The sequence below is a fragment of the Etheostoma cragini genome, chromosome 12 (genome assembly GCF_013103735.1).
Source record: "Etheostoma cragini isolate CJK2018 chromosome 12, CSU_Ecrag_1.0, whole genome shotgun sequence".
In the NCBI taxonomy this organism is placed as follows: domain Eukaryota; kingdom Metazoa; phylum Chordata; class Actinopteri; order Perciformes; family Percidae; genus Etheostoma; species Etheostoma cragini.
Genome location: NC_048418.1, coordinates 13,893,374 through 13,912,706, shown reverse-complemented (window position 1 = coordinate 13,912,706; position 19,333 = coordinate 13,893,374). Strand labels below are relative to the sequence as shown.

The 19,333-nt window shown below is 38.2% G+C and overlaps 1 protein-coding gene across 5 annotated transcripts in view; it reads left to right on the top strand.

The window, feature by feature from the left end:
* The window catches only part of asic1c (acid-sensing (proton-gated) ion channel 1c), an 87,667-nt gene that overhangs the window by 60,255 nt on the left and 8,079 nt on the right, over positions 1-19,333 (top strand). For 3 of the 5 annotated variants that reach the window (XM_034888475.1, XM_034888474.1, XM_034888476.1), the window contains 2 exons: positions 15,447-15,597; positions 16,504-16,631. In XM_034888475.1, the coding sequence (XP_034744366.1) occupies positions 15,447-15,597; positions 16,504-16,631 (279 nt within the window). Of the gene's footprint in view, positions 1-11,261; positions 12,482-15,446; positions 15,598-16,503; positions 16,632-19,333 lie in introns of those variants that run through there. The other 2 variants (XM_034888473.1, XM_034888472.1) reach the window with 1 other exon arrangement.

Here is a 19,333-nt window from a genome sequence, read left to right as displayed (position 1 = left end):
TAATGCTTCATTTGGCCCACGGTGAAATTAAATCAGTTTAAGTCAGTTTATGTTTATGAACCCCAGAAGACACTATAGCAGAGCTCTGCTGTAAGAGAGAGGTTCTTTTTTTTTAATAGATTGAGCATTGTCATGATGAGACGTACACGTCCACACCAGATATTGTTCGGGAAAGACACGTCACTTTAACTCAAAATGTTGTCATTTTTTAAATTGTTTCTTTAGTAATGGTCCCATAATCCATAATCCTTAATTTTGTAAATAATTAATGGCATGTTTTGGAAAGATTGGCTCTAGAGGGAACAACAGGTATGGGGGTGTAAGACAGGAAAGAGTCTAAGGAATATTAATAAAGCAATGCTTTATTGCTGTATACAAGCGCTGGTGCTAAAAGCAGAATGACATTTCTAGTGCTTTTATGGTCAAGCCAATATTTATACTGTGTCCAATTCTTCATTTTGTGACTACTATTGACGGTCCTTTTTCTTGGAGGAGAAATGAGTTACTTCCTTAGAATTGTCCTCAGAAATGTAAACTACCGAGTTGCCATATGGTTCAACAAATCTCTGCTGACATCATGCATCATGCATAATGAAGCAAACATATGGTGTTTTCAAAACCAGAAGAGATTTTAATACGTTATTGCTTTTCTTTGTAAATGCCTCAGAATACTTTGACTTTATCAAAATGTTCTTACAAAATCAAAAAAAACAACAATGTCATTAAAACAGAACAGTTTTGTCACTAAAAGTTTTTTTTTCTTTTCTACGTGCATTTATTTTAGTTAAATTCCAGTTTTTTTTCTCCTTAGTTTTCAGGCCTTAAACAAACCGATACAATCATGTCAGCAGAATTTGAAGGGAACTTAATCGTCCTGCTGCAGAGACAGGGGAAGGATTGTATTTCGATGAAATGGGCCATTGATTTGAGTGATGAAAGCCTAGCACCAAGATGGGCTTGTCATGCTACACAATTTCTTTCCAGCGGCAGTAGAACTGACGCAAAGGATTCAAACTAATTACTTAGTAAGTCTACAGTGGCAGTGCTATTATGTTGTGTAAGAAACAATAGTTTAAATTGAACCCACACCAAACCTGACATCTACTATAAGAAGAGCTTTGGATTTGTAAATAAAAATGGCGCACCAGATTTGAGTTTCAATAATAAAACGGCACATGTAAGCTAATAAAGGCAGATTTTGATATCGATGTGGTCAGTTAGGTGACCTTGGCTCTTTTACATCCCTACGCACAAAGGGAAAATTTCAGCTAAATGTCAGAAACTGGAGACACTGACTGCCTAAGTATAGAGGGGACTAATTAAATATTCATGGAGCTGCCTGAAATCCCCCTTCTTGGCCTGCTGATCTTACTGTGGGCGGCTCAGGGGCAGGTCCTCTCACAGGAGATGAGATGTGATGAAATGGAGATTACCCATTATATACTTCAGAAACATCACCCTGAGATGACTCACGCTAGGTCTAGACACCATCTCACAATTAGCTCTCTGCATATGGAAAAATTTGAGGAAATATATGCATAAAATGTTTCAAATGCCTACGCTGATATATTTTACTAAGGTACTTTTTCCAAGTGTTATGCATTTTGATATGGGATTTAAATTGCAAAGCATAACTATAGTACGTAGATAAACTTTCCTATTTAAACCCTTAGAGTACTATTCAATTTGCTCTCTTTTAACTTATTACCTGTACAGTACTTCTTCATCTTATTTCTGTGTTCAAGAATATAGATGCATGTTTGTGTGCTCTGCCTGAATGTGCATTTTTGTGTCAAAGTCAGACAAAGAAACATGGGCTGAAGAAACTACAGCATGCCTACGGTGACAGGAAAGACCAGATGTTTCTGCTAATGAGTTGGATATGGGTGCAGTGGTATTGAGAAATGTTGGAGAGGAAATATCAAGTCCCCCATGTGCAATTATTCCCTCTGCATAAAGTAATGAAATATTTTTGGGGGAGAGGATGCTGATGCTGTAATTCACTGGAGGAGAACGAGTCTTAGATATTTAAAGGCTGGCAGATGGTAGATGCTGGAAATGTTCTACCCAGTGCTATACATATATACAGGAGCATAGCCTTAAATGTCCCTTTATCAATGTATGAGTGAACTGTGGTAATACGCTTTTTTGTTTGTGTATATCTTTTAAGATTATATTAAAGAAAACATCCGATTTCAATACAACTTATCGGCCAAACAACTTTTTTAGGGGAGCCTTTATTTCAATATCTGAATTAATCTCATGCGTCCATCTTGTGTGTGATTGATTGCCTTATTAATACTCCAAAGCGTAAAGCACCCAACACGGCCCAACTCACTGCTGTGGATTAAACCTGCAAGACTGGCTCTGACCAAATCAATCATCTGTCAGTATGCAGGGTGCATGCTGAAGTTGGCATTATATAATTTCAATCGATCACCAGCTCAGAGCTTTAGCTAGCTTGCACTAATGATTCTAGCACATTTTTTCTTTGTACTGTTGATCTCATGTGGTGTGTTTGGACTTCCTGTTGAGGTATCAGATTGTGTTGACACCAAAGCCTGAGCCTTTTTAATATTATGGCCTGTCTGTTGTGGCTGGGGATTTGTTCAGGGTCTGCCAAACCAGAAGCAGGATGTGGTGTTTTGCTTGATCCACTGCAGTATAGTCACGGACGCTGAAGTTGGCTTTGGAGGTCAAATAAAAGAGAAGGTTGAGTAAAGGAAGCAGAAGTCAGGATTGAGTGTTAGACCTGTTCAGAAAATAGGCAGTGTAGGAGATAGGAAAGAGACACACGAGTGGCAGCTTTTATAAGAGAGATGGATAAAGATGGTAAAGCAGGAAATAAGAGTTGAAGGAGAGAGCTAAGACAAAGTAGAAACAAATGAGAAAGGAGGAGAAAAAGAAAAAGGAAGCTGTGCTTTGATTGAGCTGGGACTGGGACTCATCTGAGGACCGACACCGTCGCTGAGAACCAGCCTGCTTTGGAGACGAGCCAGTGCTGCGATGCACAACTGGAAGCATTAGGAGAGATGAAGGGAAGAGGTGTGTAAAGGAGCACAAATTACAGTTTTGACTGGAGCATGAACAAGGAGGGGAGATAAAATAAAGCTCCACAGTACAAACAATGAAATATACAAATCTGAGGCGGTGAGTGTAGATGACAGGCAATATAGCAAATACGAAATGTGTTTGTTCCATTACTCAGTGTCTGTAAAGGCCATTGTGGGAGCCACTCTTACTGTAAGTGCAGTATTGGCAGTCCTATCAATGGCGCTGAAGGGGAGTAGTGAAGAAATTCATAGTGGGGACGCTGCATGGGGATGTTTTTTGCTGACTTGCACATCAGGAAGCAGATTCTATCTGAGGCCGACATTGGCGGTGCCAGTTGACAGAACCTCTTAAGTTAATTAGCTTGTTAGGTGGAGACATTGGACACAAGTGTGGCTCTGTCCAAAACCAATAATGCCATTATGTTGTGTTGTAGATTACTAGCCTTCTGGCATTGTGTGATATCCACACAAGAGCATGTGTTAGGCTTGTAATACCCAGATTTATTTTACTAGAGAATGATATGATTGAAAACCATGATTCATTTTTTGCCCTATGTCCTTTTGATCTTAGATTACCTACCAAGCCCATATTTAGCTTTCGTTTCTTCTAATGGCCTCTGGGATCCATACCATACTCTCTATGCCAAAATAAACGTTGCCTTGCACCTTCATATGTATTGTATAATTATCTTATATTAAGTAAACTGAGATTACCTTTGACATCATAAGTTACTGTACAGGGGAGGCCAGACATGACAAATAGTAACTCACTTTTTGGAAGTGTTAGTTATGATGTAATCCACTTTAAAGTTAAAAAATCCTTTACATTTAGATTATGTAATTACATTATTTGAATGCTTGAAAGAGAGTTTCTGTGTAACCTTGTGGGTGTTTAGGAATATGATTTGAATTTATAATATATTCACCTGACACAGGAGAAACTCTTGATGGAATGAATGCTGTTTTTCCATGGCAATATTAAGCAAGTGCTTGCAATGCTAAATTTCTGGGCAAGCAGGCAAAATGGATTAAGACAGGGATACCAAAAGCCTCCAGCTGAGCAAACAAGATGAGAACATGCTAAAAATAAATAAAAAGATTATCCTCGTAAAGGAAAGTACTGGTTAAAAAAATATGAGGACTGAGTTTATCAAAGTGTGACTGTGAGGCTGCAGAATGAAAGCTTGAGTGACGGCGCTTATGTTTTTTTTGGGGGGGGGGATTCTGCCTGGAATGGAACAAGGGAACAAGATGGCAGGTGGAGCCGGCAGCGTCTGCTTTTTATTGATACAGACTGCATCTGCTCTACACCTGGCCTGTCAATACACTGTACATGTGCTGTGTCAGAGATGTGTACAATTACTGTGGAATGTACAAACTAAAATAGTTTTATGACCAGTAAGATTTACAGTGAATGGACTATCATCCCAAACAGCATTGGGGTTTATTTAGTTTTTCTTACAAAAAACATGCCAACATTTATAACTTTTGATGAATTCTAGGTGAGGTATTTCATAGTACAAGCCCCTCTTAGCTACAAATCCATTCTTGCTTCCGTTGCATTACTCTTGCAGCATACAAAGTGGCTGTGTTGCTTTTCAAGGAGGTTACTTTCATTTTGAGGCAGGCCACAAGATGTCTCCCTCTGCTAAAGAAGCTGCCTGTCCACCAATGTGACATTCCTGATTGCCAATCTGTCTTCTGTTCTAGATTTGCATTTATTTGGTCATCTTACATCACTTCTCAGCCTTATTTTGGCCATGATTATATACCTGTAAATTCTCTGGGAGTTGAGTTGTGAAGTATTCATTTGAATCTGAGTGTGACATGAGCATATCAAGTAACTCCATAAGGATTCCTTATGGAGTTACTATTAAATATGTCCTTAATATTAGATATAGAAATCGGTGTTAATCATTCAAATATCACATTTTACAGAACTTCATAGACTTTTGTCAAAACATTTAATGGTAAAACATCCATTCTTGCTGTTTGTTTGTCAGTGATCTTAAATTAATTAAATATACCGATCAAATGTATTGCATCCATATTACTGTCAATGTAAAACACAGTACAAAGCCAAAAAGTAAGATTTCTATGAAAAGCTTAAATGATTGGTTGAATGATTAGTTAAGTGATTAGATTAAACTGAATATCTTTGGGTTTTGAGAAAAACCACCTTGGAAATTATATTTGAATTTTTAATTCACATTTCTCTCTCTTCTGTCAATTTTATAAAAGAAAACAAAACCATTGGTTAATCAAGGTAATTGGGAGATGTATGGGTAATGAAAATAATCATTAATTGCAGCACTATTTCTATTTATGTTTAGTTACTTAAGGCTGCAACTAACTTCATTATTGATTCATTATTGTTCACTCAATTAACTAATTATTAGGCCTATAATTGCAGAAATCACAATTTTCCTTTTTCTCTGTCCAACTATCCAAAGAAAAACAAAATCATACTGTTCATATTGTAATATAATAACATACTATTTATCCCAGTATCCTTTGAACTTTGCTCCATATTTAAATTATTTTGATTGAACTCTTCATTGCACTCATGCCTCTTTATTGATTCTGTTTAGAGTATGTAGATATTGTGTATATATATTAGTGTGTATATTTTGTTTTGGTTGTTTCGTATGTGTAAGCACATTGTGAGCAAAGATGCTCCAAAGAAAAAATCCTCGTATGTGTCCTCATACCTGGCAAATAAAGCTGATTCTGATTCTGATGTGGTTTAACATCATGGAAAATTAAGAAGCACACCAACTATTCATAAATGAGAAGCTAGATCCAGTTGATTTTTTGGCATTTTTACCTAACCTAAATAATTAATCAGTAATGCAAATTGTTGTATATTAATCTAACCACTGAACTACTCAGTTTAGCTCTACTGTAACAACAACAATATTGGACATAGCTTTTATTCTTTCTCATCTGTATCCCTGCCCTGTGTAAGCTGTGTGTGTTTCTGATGTGCATCTAAGTGCTGCCAGTATTTCAGTTGGTGTTGCACATTCTCACTGGCCCTTGAAGGAGCTCTTCCCTTTACTCAGTCAAAACTCCACTCCTCCTCTAATGAGACCTCTGGGGTTCAACTAGACTTTGACACAAAAGTGGATGGTTAGTGTCATTCCCTGACAGCCTCGGGGATCACTGAACTGGTCTTAAAGCTGGGCAAATAATGTATAAATTTGAAACATACTCCCAAATAATTCCTTTCAATAGTTCTACTTTTTCATCAAACGGAAATCGCTGCTCCTTCTCAATTTGGCAAATTCTGACACACCATGATCCTCTAATTAAAATCTTGAATACTAAGACAGAGATAAAATGTAGTTTGCAAGATAACAATGGAAATGAAAATGCGTGAGCAGCAGAGATGTGTTTTCAATAAGGATAGCAACTTTATAGAGAAGAAAAATCATTAACTTCTGCCCAGAGCACTTTACATTCTGGAGTGATTGCAGCACTGTCTTGGAGGGGATGTTTTAATTAAATCACGATTTTGTGGAATGATTTCATAAATAAAAAGAGTTTTAAAAATGTTTTCACATTAAAATCTAAGCTGCAGTGCAGAAACATGATAGCAGAGGGTTTCGCCGGATTGTTATGAGTAGATTGGAAATGCTCAGACCTTCTTATAGGAGCATTTTATATTTCCAATAACACAAGTTAGGGGGACGTATTGAATTCCAGTATGCACTTGTAGAACTAGAGTCCACTGCCTTGTTCTCATAATTGGTTCTGCTGAAAACCATAAAAAAAAACATCGATAACACTTCATTCAAGTCGTCCAATATTTATAGATCAATATTCTTAAATTACCAATAGAAAAAATGACTGTGTATGATCCATATTCTCCTTAGAGACATTGGCTGCCATTTTCTCCACACCAGTCAAAAGAGGTGAAACGCGCTACAAGTTGTCAGTTGTATTTTTTTTTTGCCCCTTCTGTCTAAGCTTTGTGTAGTTGTAAATAGAACTTTTGGCCCTAGTTCCATTTCCTCTCATTGTAGCAATCCACAGAGAAACCACAGGGGAGTTAATTGACAGTCAGTGATGCGTCTGTGAGATTAGCAGTCGAGTAAGGATCCTTCGATCAAATCGTTGAATAGTAGACTACTTGGGGTCACCCTAATAGCCAGACATACAGTGTCTCTACAGGATGCTCTGGCTTGTTGGTATTTTATAATATTTTTTAAACCAAACACGATGGTCTTGGGCAGCACTAAACTCAGGAGGCAGAGATGGTGATCTCGCAAAATAGATAGCGCCAATAGGAAAAGGGGAGGAGCCTACATCTGGTTAGTCAGACTATGTCAGACTATTAGTCCCACATCCCTCAGAGAGGATTATCCAAGACCAGCAGAATATTCCATCCTTAGCGTGCGATAGATGTGTAATAAACGGTAGTCAGTCAAACAGAACTATAAGCAGCCCCTGTGGACATAATGGAGGACAGCGCCTATTCATTTTGAAAGCGTATCGGCCAATGGGGAAACACCAACACTCACGTCATCGCTCACTCAGTGACAGACTTTCACGTTATAGGGCTGGCCTCGCAATGCTGCGATTACCAAATAAGTCATCTGAATCTATTGGTTATGGTTATTTTGGTTATAATACAAAGATGTGTGAATAACCCTGACCTGATTTCTAGTCAGTGGGAGATAGGAGTGAACTGGTAACTAAGTTCCATATGTTTGAGAGATTTCTAGGCATTAATGTTATGTTAAGTAGATCAAACTGCATCAGAATGGGATGGGCTAAAGCAGTTGGGTGGGAATTGACCACCCTATATAAACAGTGGGTAGTGTGCTCCCAGGTGGGAAAAGAGGTGAGGAACATGTGCCTTTTGTTAGTGTTGCTACTAGTTTAATGTGTTATTTCCCTTAAGTTTTGTTTGTTTGTTTGATTGTTTAATTATCCGTGTACTGCAGACCACTGCAAATAAAATAATCACCTCTGGAAACATACAATGTTTGAGTCTGCCTACGGTCCGTGTACTTATCGGCCAACGGATTTTCAAAAACGGAAAACAACAAGTTTTTTGTTTTGATATTAAAAAACAAATTTTTTAATATCAAAACAAAAAACGGGTTGTTTTCCGTTTTTTGTTTCCTATTTACTAATGCGAATTGGGAAACTTGCTGTTTTTCGTTTTTTTTTTTTTTTTTCACTTCAAAACGAAAATCCGTTGGCCGCCAAGTACACGGACCGCCTACCTACCACCTTCCTAGTTACTCTGACCAGGCAACAACACAGTGTGTAAATAAGAAAGTGTTTGCTAACAAGTTTGCAATAAATAAACATAAACGGTGATGATATGTTAATGTTGTGTTTGCATGCTGGAAACACAAGACAAGTCTGCTACCCCTAGTGGCCGAACACAGTTAAATAGGCTTAAGACAAAGAAAAGTAGGGCAACCTCACAATTAAGAGGCTGAAACTCAAGAATGTTTGGTAAGCTAATTTTGATGAAAAAATGACTCACAAGATTAATTGATTATCCAAATTGATTGAAAGCTCACTTGTGCTTAAATTGACCACACAGTGAAAGAATGAAATTAAAGTCGGTTGGTGGAGGGCCACTGTTAAAAAAAAAAGTATTGATAACAGTCGTGCATTGCCTGTGTGTAACCTCTACCACCTGTACAGCTGGGAGTAATGAAATTGTGCTTTGGCTCAAAATGCTGACGATGGGCAATTCAGAATCCAAGTGAGGGGTCCACCTCTTGCTTCTGCTGAGCTTGTAAAGGAAAAATGAGCTCAAGTAATCAACTTGCACGTTAAAGCTGCCTCATATCTATTGACATTTTTCCCTCATACAGCAATACTATTTTTCTCCTCTTTGTTGTGTTTTGTTATAGGGTCTGACACTGATGTAGTTATCCCTCTTGATACTCAAATAGAGCCTATTGTTCACTTTGATTGGATCTTTCCCAAACAAAAAGAAAATCTTTATTTCTACAACTAAAAAAAACCAACCTATTTGGTTGTTTGTAAGAATAAAAAGGTTTGAACATAAGGCTGAACCCCCCCCCCCCCTTCTCTTTGTTATGAAGCAATACTATTGTCTGGCTTTGAAATCATCTTGTTATGAAATTAAGTTCAGTATTTTTTTGGGGAAATATGTTTATTGATTTTCAAAAAAATTAACAGAGAGGGAAAAAATAAAAAATAAATATACTGAACATAAAGAACACAGCACATTTAGGATTACAATAATGTTCCACGGTCATGGTAAGGATGGATACTATAAAAAAATACATCTTAAGATAAAGTTTAACAAATAGAAATTTTCAAATCACACACAAATTTTCACAGTGAGGCCTTTTAAAGTAGCCTACGTCTAAGGGTTCACATTTTTAGGATGATTCAGGATTGGGTCCCATGTCTTCTCAAACTTGTCTCCTCTGTCTTCATTATAAAATCTCAGTCTTTCCAGATGCAAAGTATTTGAAAGTTCTCGCAGCCACAAACTATATGTAGGCACGGAATCCATTTTCCATACATGTAGAATTAACTTTTTTGCAATCACCATCCCAAATTGAATGGCTCTAACTTCAGATTTATTGATGGACTAAAGGACACTTGTGGCCCCCAGGATTGCTACCAAGGGGCAGGGTACCAGATTCTTACTAAAAAAGCCTCAGAAAAGAAAAGAAAAATGCATTTCCAACATGAATGTAGTTTACTACATGACCAGAAAGAATGTGCTAGAGTACCTATCTGGGACTTACATCGGTTGCATACTGGTGGGATACCTGGGTAAAATTTGTGTAACTATTCTCTTGAATATTATAATCTATGGAGTGTTTTAAACTGTAACAGATTGTGTCTAGTGTTAACTGAACACCTTTGCAAATTACGTAGACATTCTTCCCAAATTTTGTCATTTAACTCCATATTCAACTCCTCTGCCCATGCCCATTTATACACCTCTGTGTTCATCGGAGCTCCACCGTGAAGCATACGAAGGAAAGCAGAGATTGCCCCTCTGGAGCCCGGTTCGAATTTGTTAATTGCCTCAAGGGTATCATGTTTATTCAGAACTTCAAAGTTTGGTATGTTTTTTTTGGACAAAAAAGTTCAGCATTATAAATAACAAATGTGCTGGTAGGAACTAAGGATTCCCAATGCATAATCACTACAAGTATACAATTTAACCTTTTGATATTTCCATTGAATTACATTTTTATATATTCATCCTTCATACTGAACAATGACTTGGCCTTGAAAAGTGAATGGGTGATAATTAAACTCACTATTTGACATTCAATTTACCGCAGTTACCAAAAGCCTCTTCTTCTGTTTACACTTTCACTTCTGTTTTCTTAGCACTTTTCATTGGTTTTGATTAAATTTGTAGAGAATAGAAAGTGTTATCGGACAGCAGAAGTCCGAACATTAACGTACAGATACGGAGCGATGATAAAACAAAAATCAATTTATGGATTCAGAGTTGGCAGATCAGTTCTGAGTTCTCAGTTTTTGTTATATTTAAACTAGGTCGTATCAAATTAGTTTAGTCCAATTCATCCCATATAAATTTGCAAATGAAACCCTCTCACAGTACACACAGTAATTCAACATGTTTTGCTACGTTTTCACTTTTCAGAATCTATTTTTTTTTTCTCGACCATTTATTTCCAACGCTGTGATCAGGTTAATCAACCAATAGTTACATTACAATGTGACCATTGAAAGCTGGGTTTTCTGCCAAAGAGAATCCTCTGATAAAGTAGTCTCACATGAACGGAGCAAGGCACCTTTATCAGCCGGAGCCATGCATCTTCATGCAGCAGCATGTCAGCTTCCATTACACTGCATTTGAATTAATTTATTGAAACTGGCAGAAAAGATGAACAAGGAAATATGTTATTATGGATATTTTGACTTCATTTTGAGTTTTTCTCCAACTAGCTGGCTCTCTCCAGTTATCAATTATATAGATATATTGATCAACGAGCAAGCTGCAGCTTCTTCGATATCAAAGAATTTCAGACCATCATTATTTCTGTTCAGGTTCTTTATCACATTTTTTTGTACTTTGATCGATACCTTCTCCATGCCTCTTTATCCATTGGAGGTCTACTTCATCATCGGAGGAAAACAATTTCATCCACTGGCTCCACCTCGTTCTCCTACTGTAGAGAGAGTGGGTAGGGGGGCAACAAGCTTTATTATCCGTTCTGCAGGCTGCGAGGCAACAGTCTAAAAAAACATCTTTTCAAGCTGTTGGAAAAAAGGGAGGAGTTGGTTTCTGGGTAGCGAGAAAGAGAACCCCCCGAAATCTGCAAGTATTGTCTGGCACTGGAGAAGGAGATGGAGTGAAAGATCAGAGCAACAGGGGTAAGCCTCTCCGGATTTTCAAAGTGATTGCCTCTGGGAGTGAAGCCGTCGCTTACATCTGCAATTATCACATCCATTTATCTATTGATGAAGGACTGTTGATGGTTACGCTTGATGGTTTTCATTAGTGGAGGGATTCAGACGATTTTTTTTTTTGTCATAAAGGAATTATTATGTAAATCAATTTTACCTCCCCCAAGTAGCTCAGTTCCTTTGATTTTATCTTCACGGCAAATAATTCTCAAGGCTGAACAGTGGGACAGCTGCACATTAGGACTCGAGTCATTGCTACCTGGAATCTGTGGTACTAAAACCAGGAGAAGGTTGTGGAGAAAGCCAGTGTGTGAATTGGGCATGTCTAGGGCGGGCTACTAAGACCCGCATTTGCTAAAGAAGTGCCTGCCTTGACACAGGATATTATGATTAAAGCACCCACATCCGGAGCAGTCGCCCTGGAACCACACAAAGACAATGATGCCCAAGAGACCCATCACCAAAACACTGGGTCCAGCTCGCTGAAACCAACATTGAAAGAGAGCATGGTGGATTTTACAATGAGGACCAAGATCCACGGTGTGAAGTTTGTCTTCTCTTCGAACAAGTCTAAACTGCAGCGAGCCGTCTGGATCATGGCCTTCTTCGTTTGTGTCAGTCTCCTGTGCACCTGGTCCTGGAATCGAATCATCTACATGATGTCCTACCCTGCCATCACAAAGATCTACATGGTATGGGCTCACAACTTGTCCTTCCCAGCTGTTACTTTCTGCAATAAAAATGTGTTCCGCGTATCGTCTCTGACCAAGGAGGACCTGTATCACAGCGGCTACTGGATGGACCTCATGTATCCAAATCACACAGTGATGGAGAGGAGCCTGTCTATCCTTAAGGACAGCCACAAGCAGGGTCTCCTGAGCCTGCTGGACTTCGACGATTACTCCCCGCCCCCTGAGTACAGCATCAACACCACTGAGATGATGGGACGCCTCGGCCACCAGTTGGAGGACATGCTGCTGGTGTGCAGGTTCCGAGGGGAAACCTGCACCTACAAAAGCTTCAGCACTGTATGTACAGAAAGAACGATGGTATTTGTCAGGTGTGGATATGAATCCGAAGACACATTAAGGTGTTGATGTTTCAAAGCGGCAGAGAAGCCTGTCCTGTTTTTTGCCTCTCAGATATGACAGTTTTTTTTTCCCTTTTAAACATAATGTCTTCAACAAGTCACTCAAGGATACAATGTGACTTTCATGTTGTGTTAAAAAAAAAACAATGTCATGTCATAATCAAGGACTTTACTGTTTTTGGAACTTTCATTTGTTTATATTCATCCTGGCGAGTTATTGGATTTCCAGTTGTTTTAACGTCTTTTCGCTTTTGAACCCCTGACAACAATATTAAGGAAGAAAATTTGAGGATTAATAATTCAGACATTGTAAATCAGTCCAGATTTTAGCTTCTGTGATTAGAACATCTGGAGGTTGTGTGGATTAGATGGCCTTGTTTAAAAAATGCAGCTGAGCTTCTTATTTAAAACACCAGTCGCAAGTCTACACCCATTCATTTCTGAGTAAGCACTGAATGCTGCATTGAGGAAGTGTATGACGTTTGCATACCATAGTCACACTATTCAAAATGGTAATATTTCTATCAAATGCTTTCAATGCAGTGTCATCAGAACATATTTAAAGGTTTCAACGGAGAAATGTCTACAGTAAAAAGAATGCATGCAGAGTGCATAATTAGTTTCTACAACACTGATAATTTAAATCTGGTTACACACTTGTTTTAAAACACCAACCTGTCACTGGCATCACATTCAACCACTTGCCTTTGTAGACGAGAGTTATAAAAATACAAAAGAATCAAACCTGTACCTGTGACTACTTTAACTGGTCTTGAGACAGTTTAAATACAAAGTCCTGCACACTGCAATATGTCAGTTGTCCATGGCGGCTTCCCTGTTTTGCACAAACCAGTGCAGATCCTCCACAACCTGTAAAGCCATGGTCAGATTGGGTTCATAATTGGGATTTAAACTCGTGTTGCATCTTCAGCAACACATGGTGTGACCAAATGAAACTCCTGTTTTATCTTAACTTAAATCAGAATCTTTAAAAACAGGTCTCTAGTCACTTTGCAGACCTCATTATAAAGCCAGCAGGGGAAAAGGACCAAAGAGCTGTTTAATCTTTCTGAGCTGCATGTAAGTCTGTCTGTGTCTGGATATGGAACACTGACTCTGATCTCTTGAGATCAGCTTTTGCTATGCTGGTTGAGTTTTTGCCAGCAGCCCTCTGACCATTACCTTACCACACCACACTGTGTAAATAAATCGTTAGGTGAAATTTCTTTCTTTCCTGCATTACTCGTTTAAAAATAAGGTGACGACAGATGTAGACAGCAAGACTGATGAGAAAGCCACCAAAAACTTCATTCAAGCAGTCACAGTGTCTTGCCAGGGTCTCACATTACACATGGCCCGGTGGTGTTTGCCAAGTACGTATATTTGGACAATGTTGATGTAGGACGTGTGACTCAGTGTTGCAAATACCCTCTAAACTTTATCAGTAAGGTATTTTAATTTGATTTGCCTAAAAAAGCTCATAATACTTTGTAATGGATCAGCAATTGTAAACCTAAATCTTTTTTTAAGATTTACAGTTTGAATTTGATTTCATAACCAAACAAAAAAAAAATACAGCTTGTAAACCTCATTCTGAACATTAACCATTAAGAAATAATGTTGGTATTAGCACTGAATTCCCCTTTCTGGAATTTCAAGATGGTAATTTCAAATTCCAAACAGGTTTGATTTCTCAGATGTTGACGTTTGAATTGGTTGTTGGCTCCAATGTTTGTTTTTAGTTATTCGATCATTTTCTTTGTGAGGCCGACAAAATGATTAAAAATAACATAATAATACAATACAATACAATAATACAAATTACAATGACCTGAAAATTTAAATCCTTTTCATTTAATTTTGGACAGGAGGTTTTTCAATGTAAAATATTCCAAAGTATTCCACATTACTACCCCTCAAGCTGTATTCAGAATATTAAGATTTCTCTTAATTAAAACTGTAGAGTTCAGTTTAAAATGTCAACATTTCTAATCATGATGCTACTTTATTTGTACTTGTTTGGCACTAGGATTTCCAATCACAGGGAAACCTAAAGATAAATAACTCAAGCCAACAGGAGAAATTAAGTTGAAAAGAGATTTGTTGTGAGCAAACCTACAGTGGAGATTGTACATCAAACATTAAGCTGAGTTGTATTGGCACAGGTTTGCTCTCTCAAGAAGTTTGTAAGGCTCAAAAACACAAATATCTTTTACAAACCCAATTTAGAAGTTGTTTGTGTGGCCAGAGAGCTTCCACCTCAGATGATTCGTATTTAATGACGGCAAAATAGTACATTCACTCTTAAGTTACTCAGGGGAAATTTGGAGTGAGATTGCTACTGCTGCTAAGGAAAACTCATTAATTCCTCAAATCAGAGTCTGGTGCCTGTTTAATGCTAGTACTACTTCATCTGGAATTCACAAGGCCTCAGCAGTGATAAATAGCAATTCAAATCCTCTCTATAGTAAATGTCTTTAAAAGCAATTTAAAAAACAACCATTAAAAAGTGGAACATAAACTTGAAAATTAGAGCTAATCTCAGTTTTATCGTCCAGATTAAGGCAGTACTGGACCCTGCCAATGATTTATTTAAACATTATTTGTTTAACCAGTTTGTTAATTGGGGTTTTATTTACTCAAGCATAATATACAATTTTGTTTTATCAAATTCTCAGAAATAACAGGAAAATTCATATGTTTCTGTAAAATATGGTAACAATCTCATTGCCTTTACCACTGCACGATCATGCTCACTGCCGTGCTTAGGACACCCCCCAAAGGTCCACCCTGAGGCTGTAATGTAATACAACTCGTACAGGTACACAGTTTACCACAGCACATCCGAAAGGGTTTGACTTTTCATTAATGCTCCTGCTTTTTCTGTGTTCTTTTTTTTACAGATATACACACGCTACGGAAAATGCTACACATTCAACTCTGGATTAGACGGCAACCCTTTGTTGACCACGTTAAAAGGTGGCACAGGGAACGGCTTGGAGATCATGTTGGATATTCAGCAGGATGAATATCTGCCTGTTTGGGGAGAGACAGGTCAGTACGTTAACATTTTAACTTGTATAACCCTTTTGTAAAAAATCCCTCCATCTTGTTGGGTTACTCTGGAAATCCCAACTACTCCTCCAGTTCTTTGTCATTTCTTTACCATGAGAACGTAAGACTTAATATACATTATATAATGGCAAGGTTCACCCAGGTCTTCTTATTGACTTTACTGCTAAATTTCTGCAGAACTTGCTCAATACAGAATTTATGTTTAATAATATATTATCTTTATATATTCTCCAGGTTTACAACTGACATCAGGTCTAATATATTGCATTCATTGACATGTTGCCTCAGTGTATGGCGGACAACAACGCCCACTGTATCTTACATAGGGTTGGGCATCGTGGATTTTAACGATTCTGTTTTCCAATTCTTATATTCCTATTTCGATTCCGGTTCTTATCGATTCTTAATTCTGATTCTTTGACAGGTGGAGTTGAAATGGGTCATATGCTTATTTCACAAATAAGAGGAACGTTTTATTTTTGATTGGGTAGTGGTTTGCACTTTTACAGGGCTTTTTCATTGTAAAATAAAGCCACACTAGAGCGCCGCTTACTGCGCTCCATGGCTGCAACACAACAAGCGCCCGGCTGCTTACGTAAACCAAAACGTGTGCATATTAAATTGGGAAGCGACAATCGGATTTGAAACCAAAATCCTCCAAATGATTCCTATAAAGAAACGATTCCACTGGAATTCTTAAGTTTTTACACGATTCCAAGAAGGAATTGGTTCTCAATGCCCACCCCTAATCTTACAGTTGTAAAGTATTCAGCATGTACAAAATCTTTGGTTTTATATATGAATATCTCTTTGCTGTTAGCATTCAGCATGGGCTTTAGCAACACTAAAAGTGTTGTTACGTTTTCTGGCGTGCTGTATCCACAGATGAAACCTCCTACGAAGCAGGCATCAAGGTTCAGATCCACAGCCAGGACGAGCCTCCCTTCATTGACCAACTGGGATTTGGTGTGGCCCCTGGTTTCCAAACTTTTGTGTCATGTCAGCAGCAACTGGTACCTAATGTTCAGCCTCCTCCCTTCCAACCTCAACCTTTTTTGCACTGCTTCATTCTGTGTTTGTCTAAGAATCCACGCCAGCCAGTGCCCATTAACTATAGAAAATATTATATATATATTATATTAAAAATAGCCTCTGACAAACAGAGAGCTCCTCATTGTTAGTTGCAAGAAAATGGTGCCTGTGCCACAAAAGATTTTAGGATTTTGTAATGATTACCTTTGGGATCAAGTGTATTTCTGTATTGTGCTGCAGGCTCATTAAAAATTTCCGCACACAATCAGTCCTTTTGAAGGATAGTCCAGATGTAAATCCAATGAATTACCTGAGAAATTACTAAAGCCTAATTTAAATGATTTTGCTACCAAAGTTAAGGGTCTTGGTCGGTTCATGAGCATGAGATAAATGACCAAAATCTTCCACTATTGTTTCAGCAGAATAACATAGCATGATTGAGGCAGAGTTTGGTAAAGCAGACACTTGGACACCACAAAGATGACAAATTCTATTTTTGGGAAGCAGTTTTGAAACTATTGAAATATTTCTTTTTTATACTCTCTTTTTCTTAGTGTTGTAAAAGGGTTCAGCCATATCCAAGAAGTGATCCTGATCTATTAATCAACATCACAGAGATTCCCGCTGAAAGCAAAAGAGCATGGATTGTCATTTATAATTGTTACACGAGCACCCACACCAGTGACAGCTAAAAGACTTGTTTACGACCTAAAAGATGTAGCTGAATTAATTAGACTGTCATTAAAGTCTGGCCAGCATTAATTTTAGTCAGTCTCCGGTGAGTATAATGGCACTGCTCTCACTGTACTAATAGGCTGGCTAATGAAGCACTTATGATTTCAAGACTTCATTTGTGAAGATTCTGACAGGAATTTCATTTATAATAGGAAGCCATGACTTGTGAGCTCAAAGAGACATGTGAAGACTACACCACCAAGTTTTAGAGTAGACTTATGTTATGGGGGGGGGAACTGAACTTTGTTGTTACTCAAGCTTGAGTGGATGTGAGAAGAGAAAATGACAACCCACCAGTACCAAAGTCCGGAGTTGTAGCTGTTTTGCTGTAATGCTGACAACAGGCCTTCTTTCTGTCTGAAGGGGTGGACAACTTTCTGTCCCTAATATTATTTTGATAATCATGTGGGCTGTGTACCCTCACCCCTCACCCTAGATGAGGTGTCCTATGAGTAGAGGGTGGCTAATGACTGTTTGGGCTTGCTGCATGCCACAAATACTGGATTGTTAAATAGCTACACACCCGTCAGTAAGTCCCACACTTTAATCTGCTGCACCCCCATTCATCTTTCCCCCTCCGTGTGGCTAAAGCAACAACATCCACCAACATATGCAGTCCGTCCATCATCTTCTCTGTTTAATAGTAAAGAGCAGCTACAGTAATGGGTTTTGTTCCAGCTTTGATCCGTGGCTGACATGAGCTTCAAAGTTACCGGAAGTCATTCATTTACAGTGGAAGGTGGCTTCTCTCCGCTGCAGGAAGCGTCGAATCCATCGGGGTTGCGTTTTGGGCTTGTTGAGCTTCAAGTAGAAAGTTGAAACTAGGTCAACTTTATGGTAGGCTAGGTTGTTAAGCAGCAAAAGACCAGCAACCAACCGGATAGATGTCCTTGCTGATTCCAGAGAAACATATGATCGAACATAGAATGCTCCCACTTCAAAGTGGCCAAAAGGTCAAAAGCATCTCCGTACTTTTTGACATGCGTCCTTAAAGAGTGGCCTGAGCTTCTTTTGCAGCTCAAGTCGGCTGCGGTGTGTACATACAGTTAATCTGAGTCTGTATCTTCATCAAAGCGTTTTTTTGGCTTTACCCTGTCCAGTTCTGTTTGTTTTGCCTTTATGTTATTGGTGCGATCCACTTGGCTGCTACTTAATGTCATTCTGGAGGGACCAAACAATTTGATTTAGTTGGTTTTATTATCCATGAAGACTTTGGCATCTTTTTTTAACTCTGTGGGCCAGAAATGGAGTTCAATAAAGGCTTAATAATGTTTGCAAATTTAAATCCACTCCTTCACTGATTGGCACTCTATCTCTGTCACTTTCTACTGACTGATTGACTATTAGATTGTCAGAGTTAACCTGGTTAGAGCTGGTGGAGATGATTGTGAATTACAGTGAACCTTAATGTGACAATAGCAGTATCAGTTCTCGGGAAGTTTGCCAGGCAGAAGCTTTTGGCATTGACTAGCTTGTCTTATAACTGCATTGCTGCAGTTATAAGTTGAGCACCTTGGGTCTAATGTTTTCCGTGAAACAAAACTTTAAAATTCAGGCATTAAATGTTCCTCATTAGTGGATTAATTTACTTGGTTACTCATAAATGTAATCACCTGCTCTTCACCTTTTAATGAGAGTTTTACCTCTAATGAGACTGCAGACTGACTTCACTGCGTTGTTTAATTCACATGGCTTTGCAGACCAGGGTAGTTTTATAACTAACTCTCACGGGCTTAGATTAGAAGAGTTAATCAGCAATAAAAACTGTTTTATAAGCTTCTGGGGAGTAGTTTATTCATTAGGAATCCATCCACTATATACTATAAAATAGGATGTAATGCTGTAGAATGTCTGTTAAATTCAGAACAACATTTATTTGTTCATTCAAAAACTCTTTATTGTTGAGTTCTGTTCTCAGGGTTGTAAAATGTGTCCATTGATTGTGGTG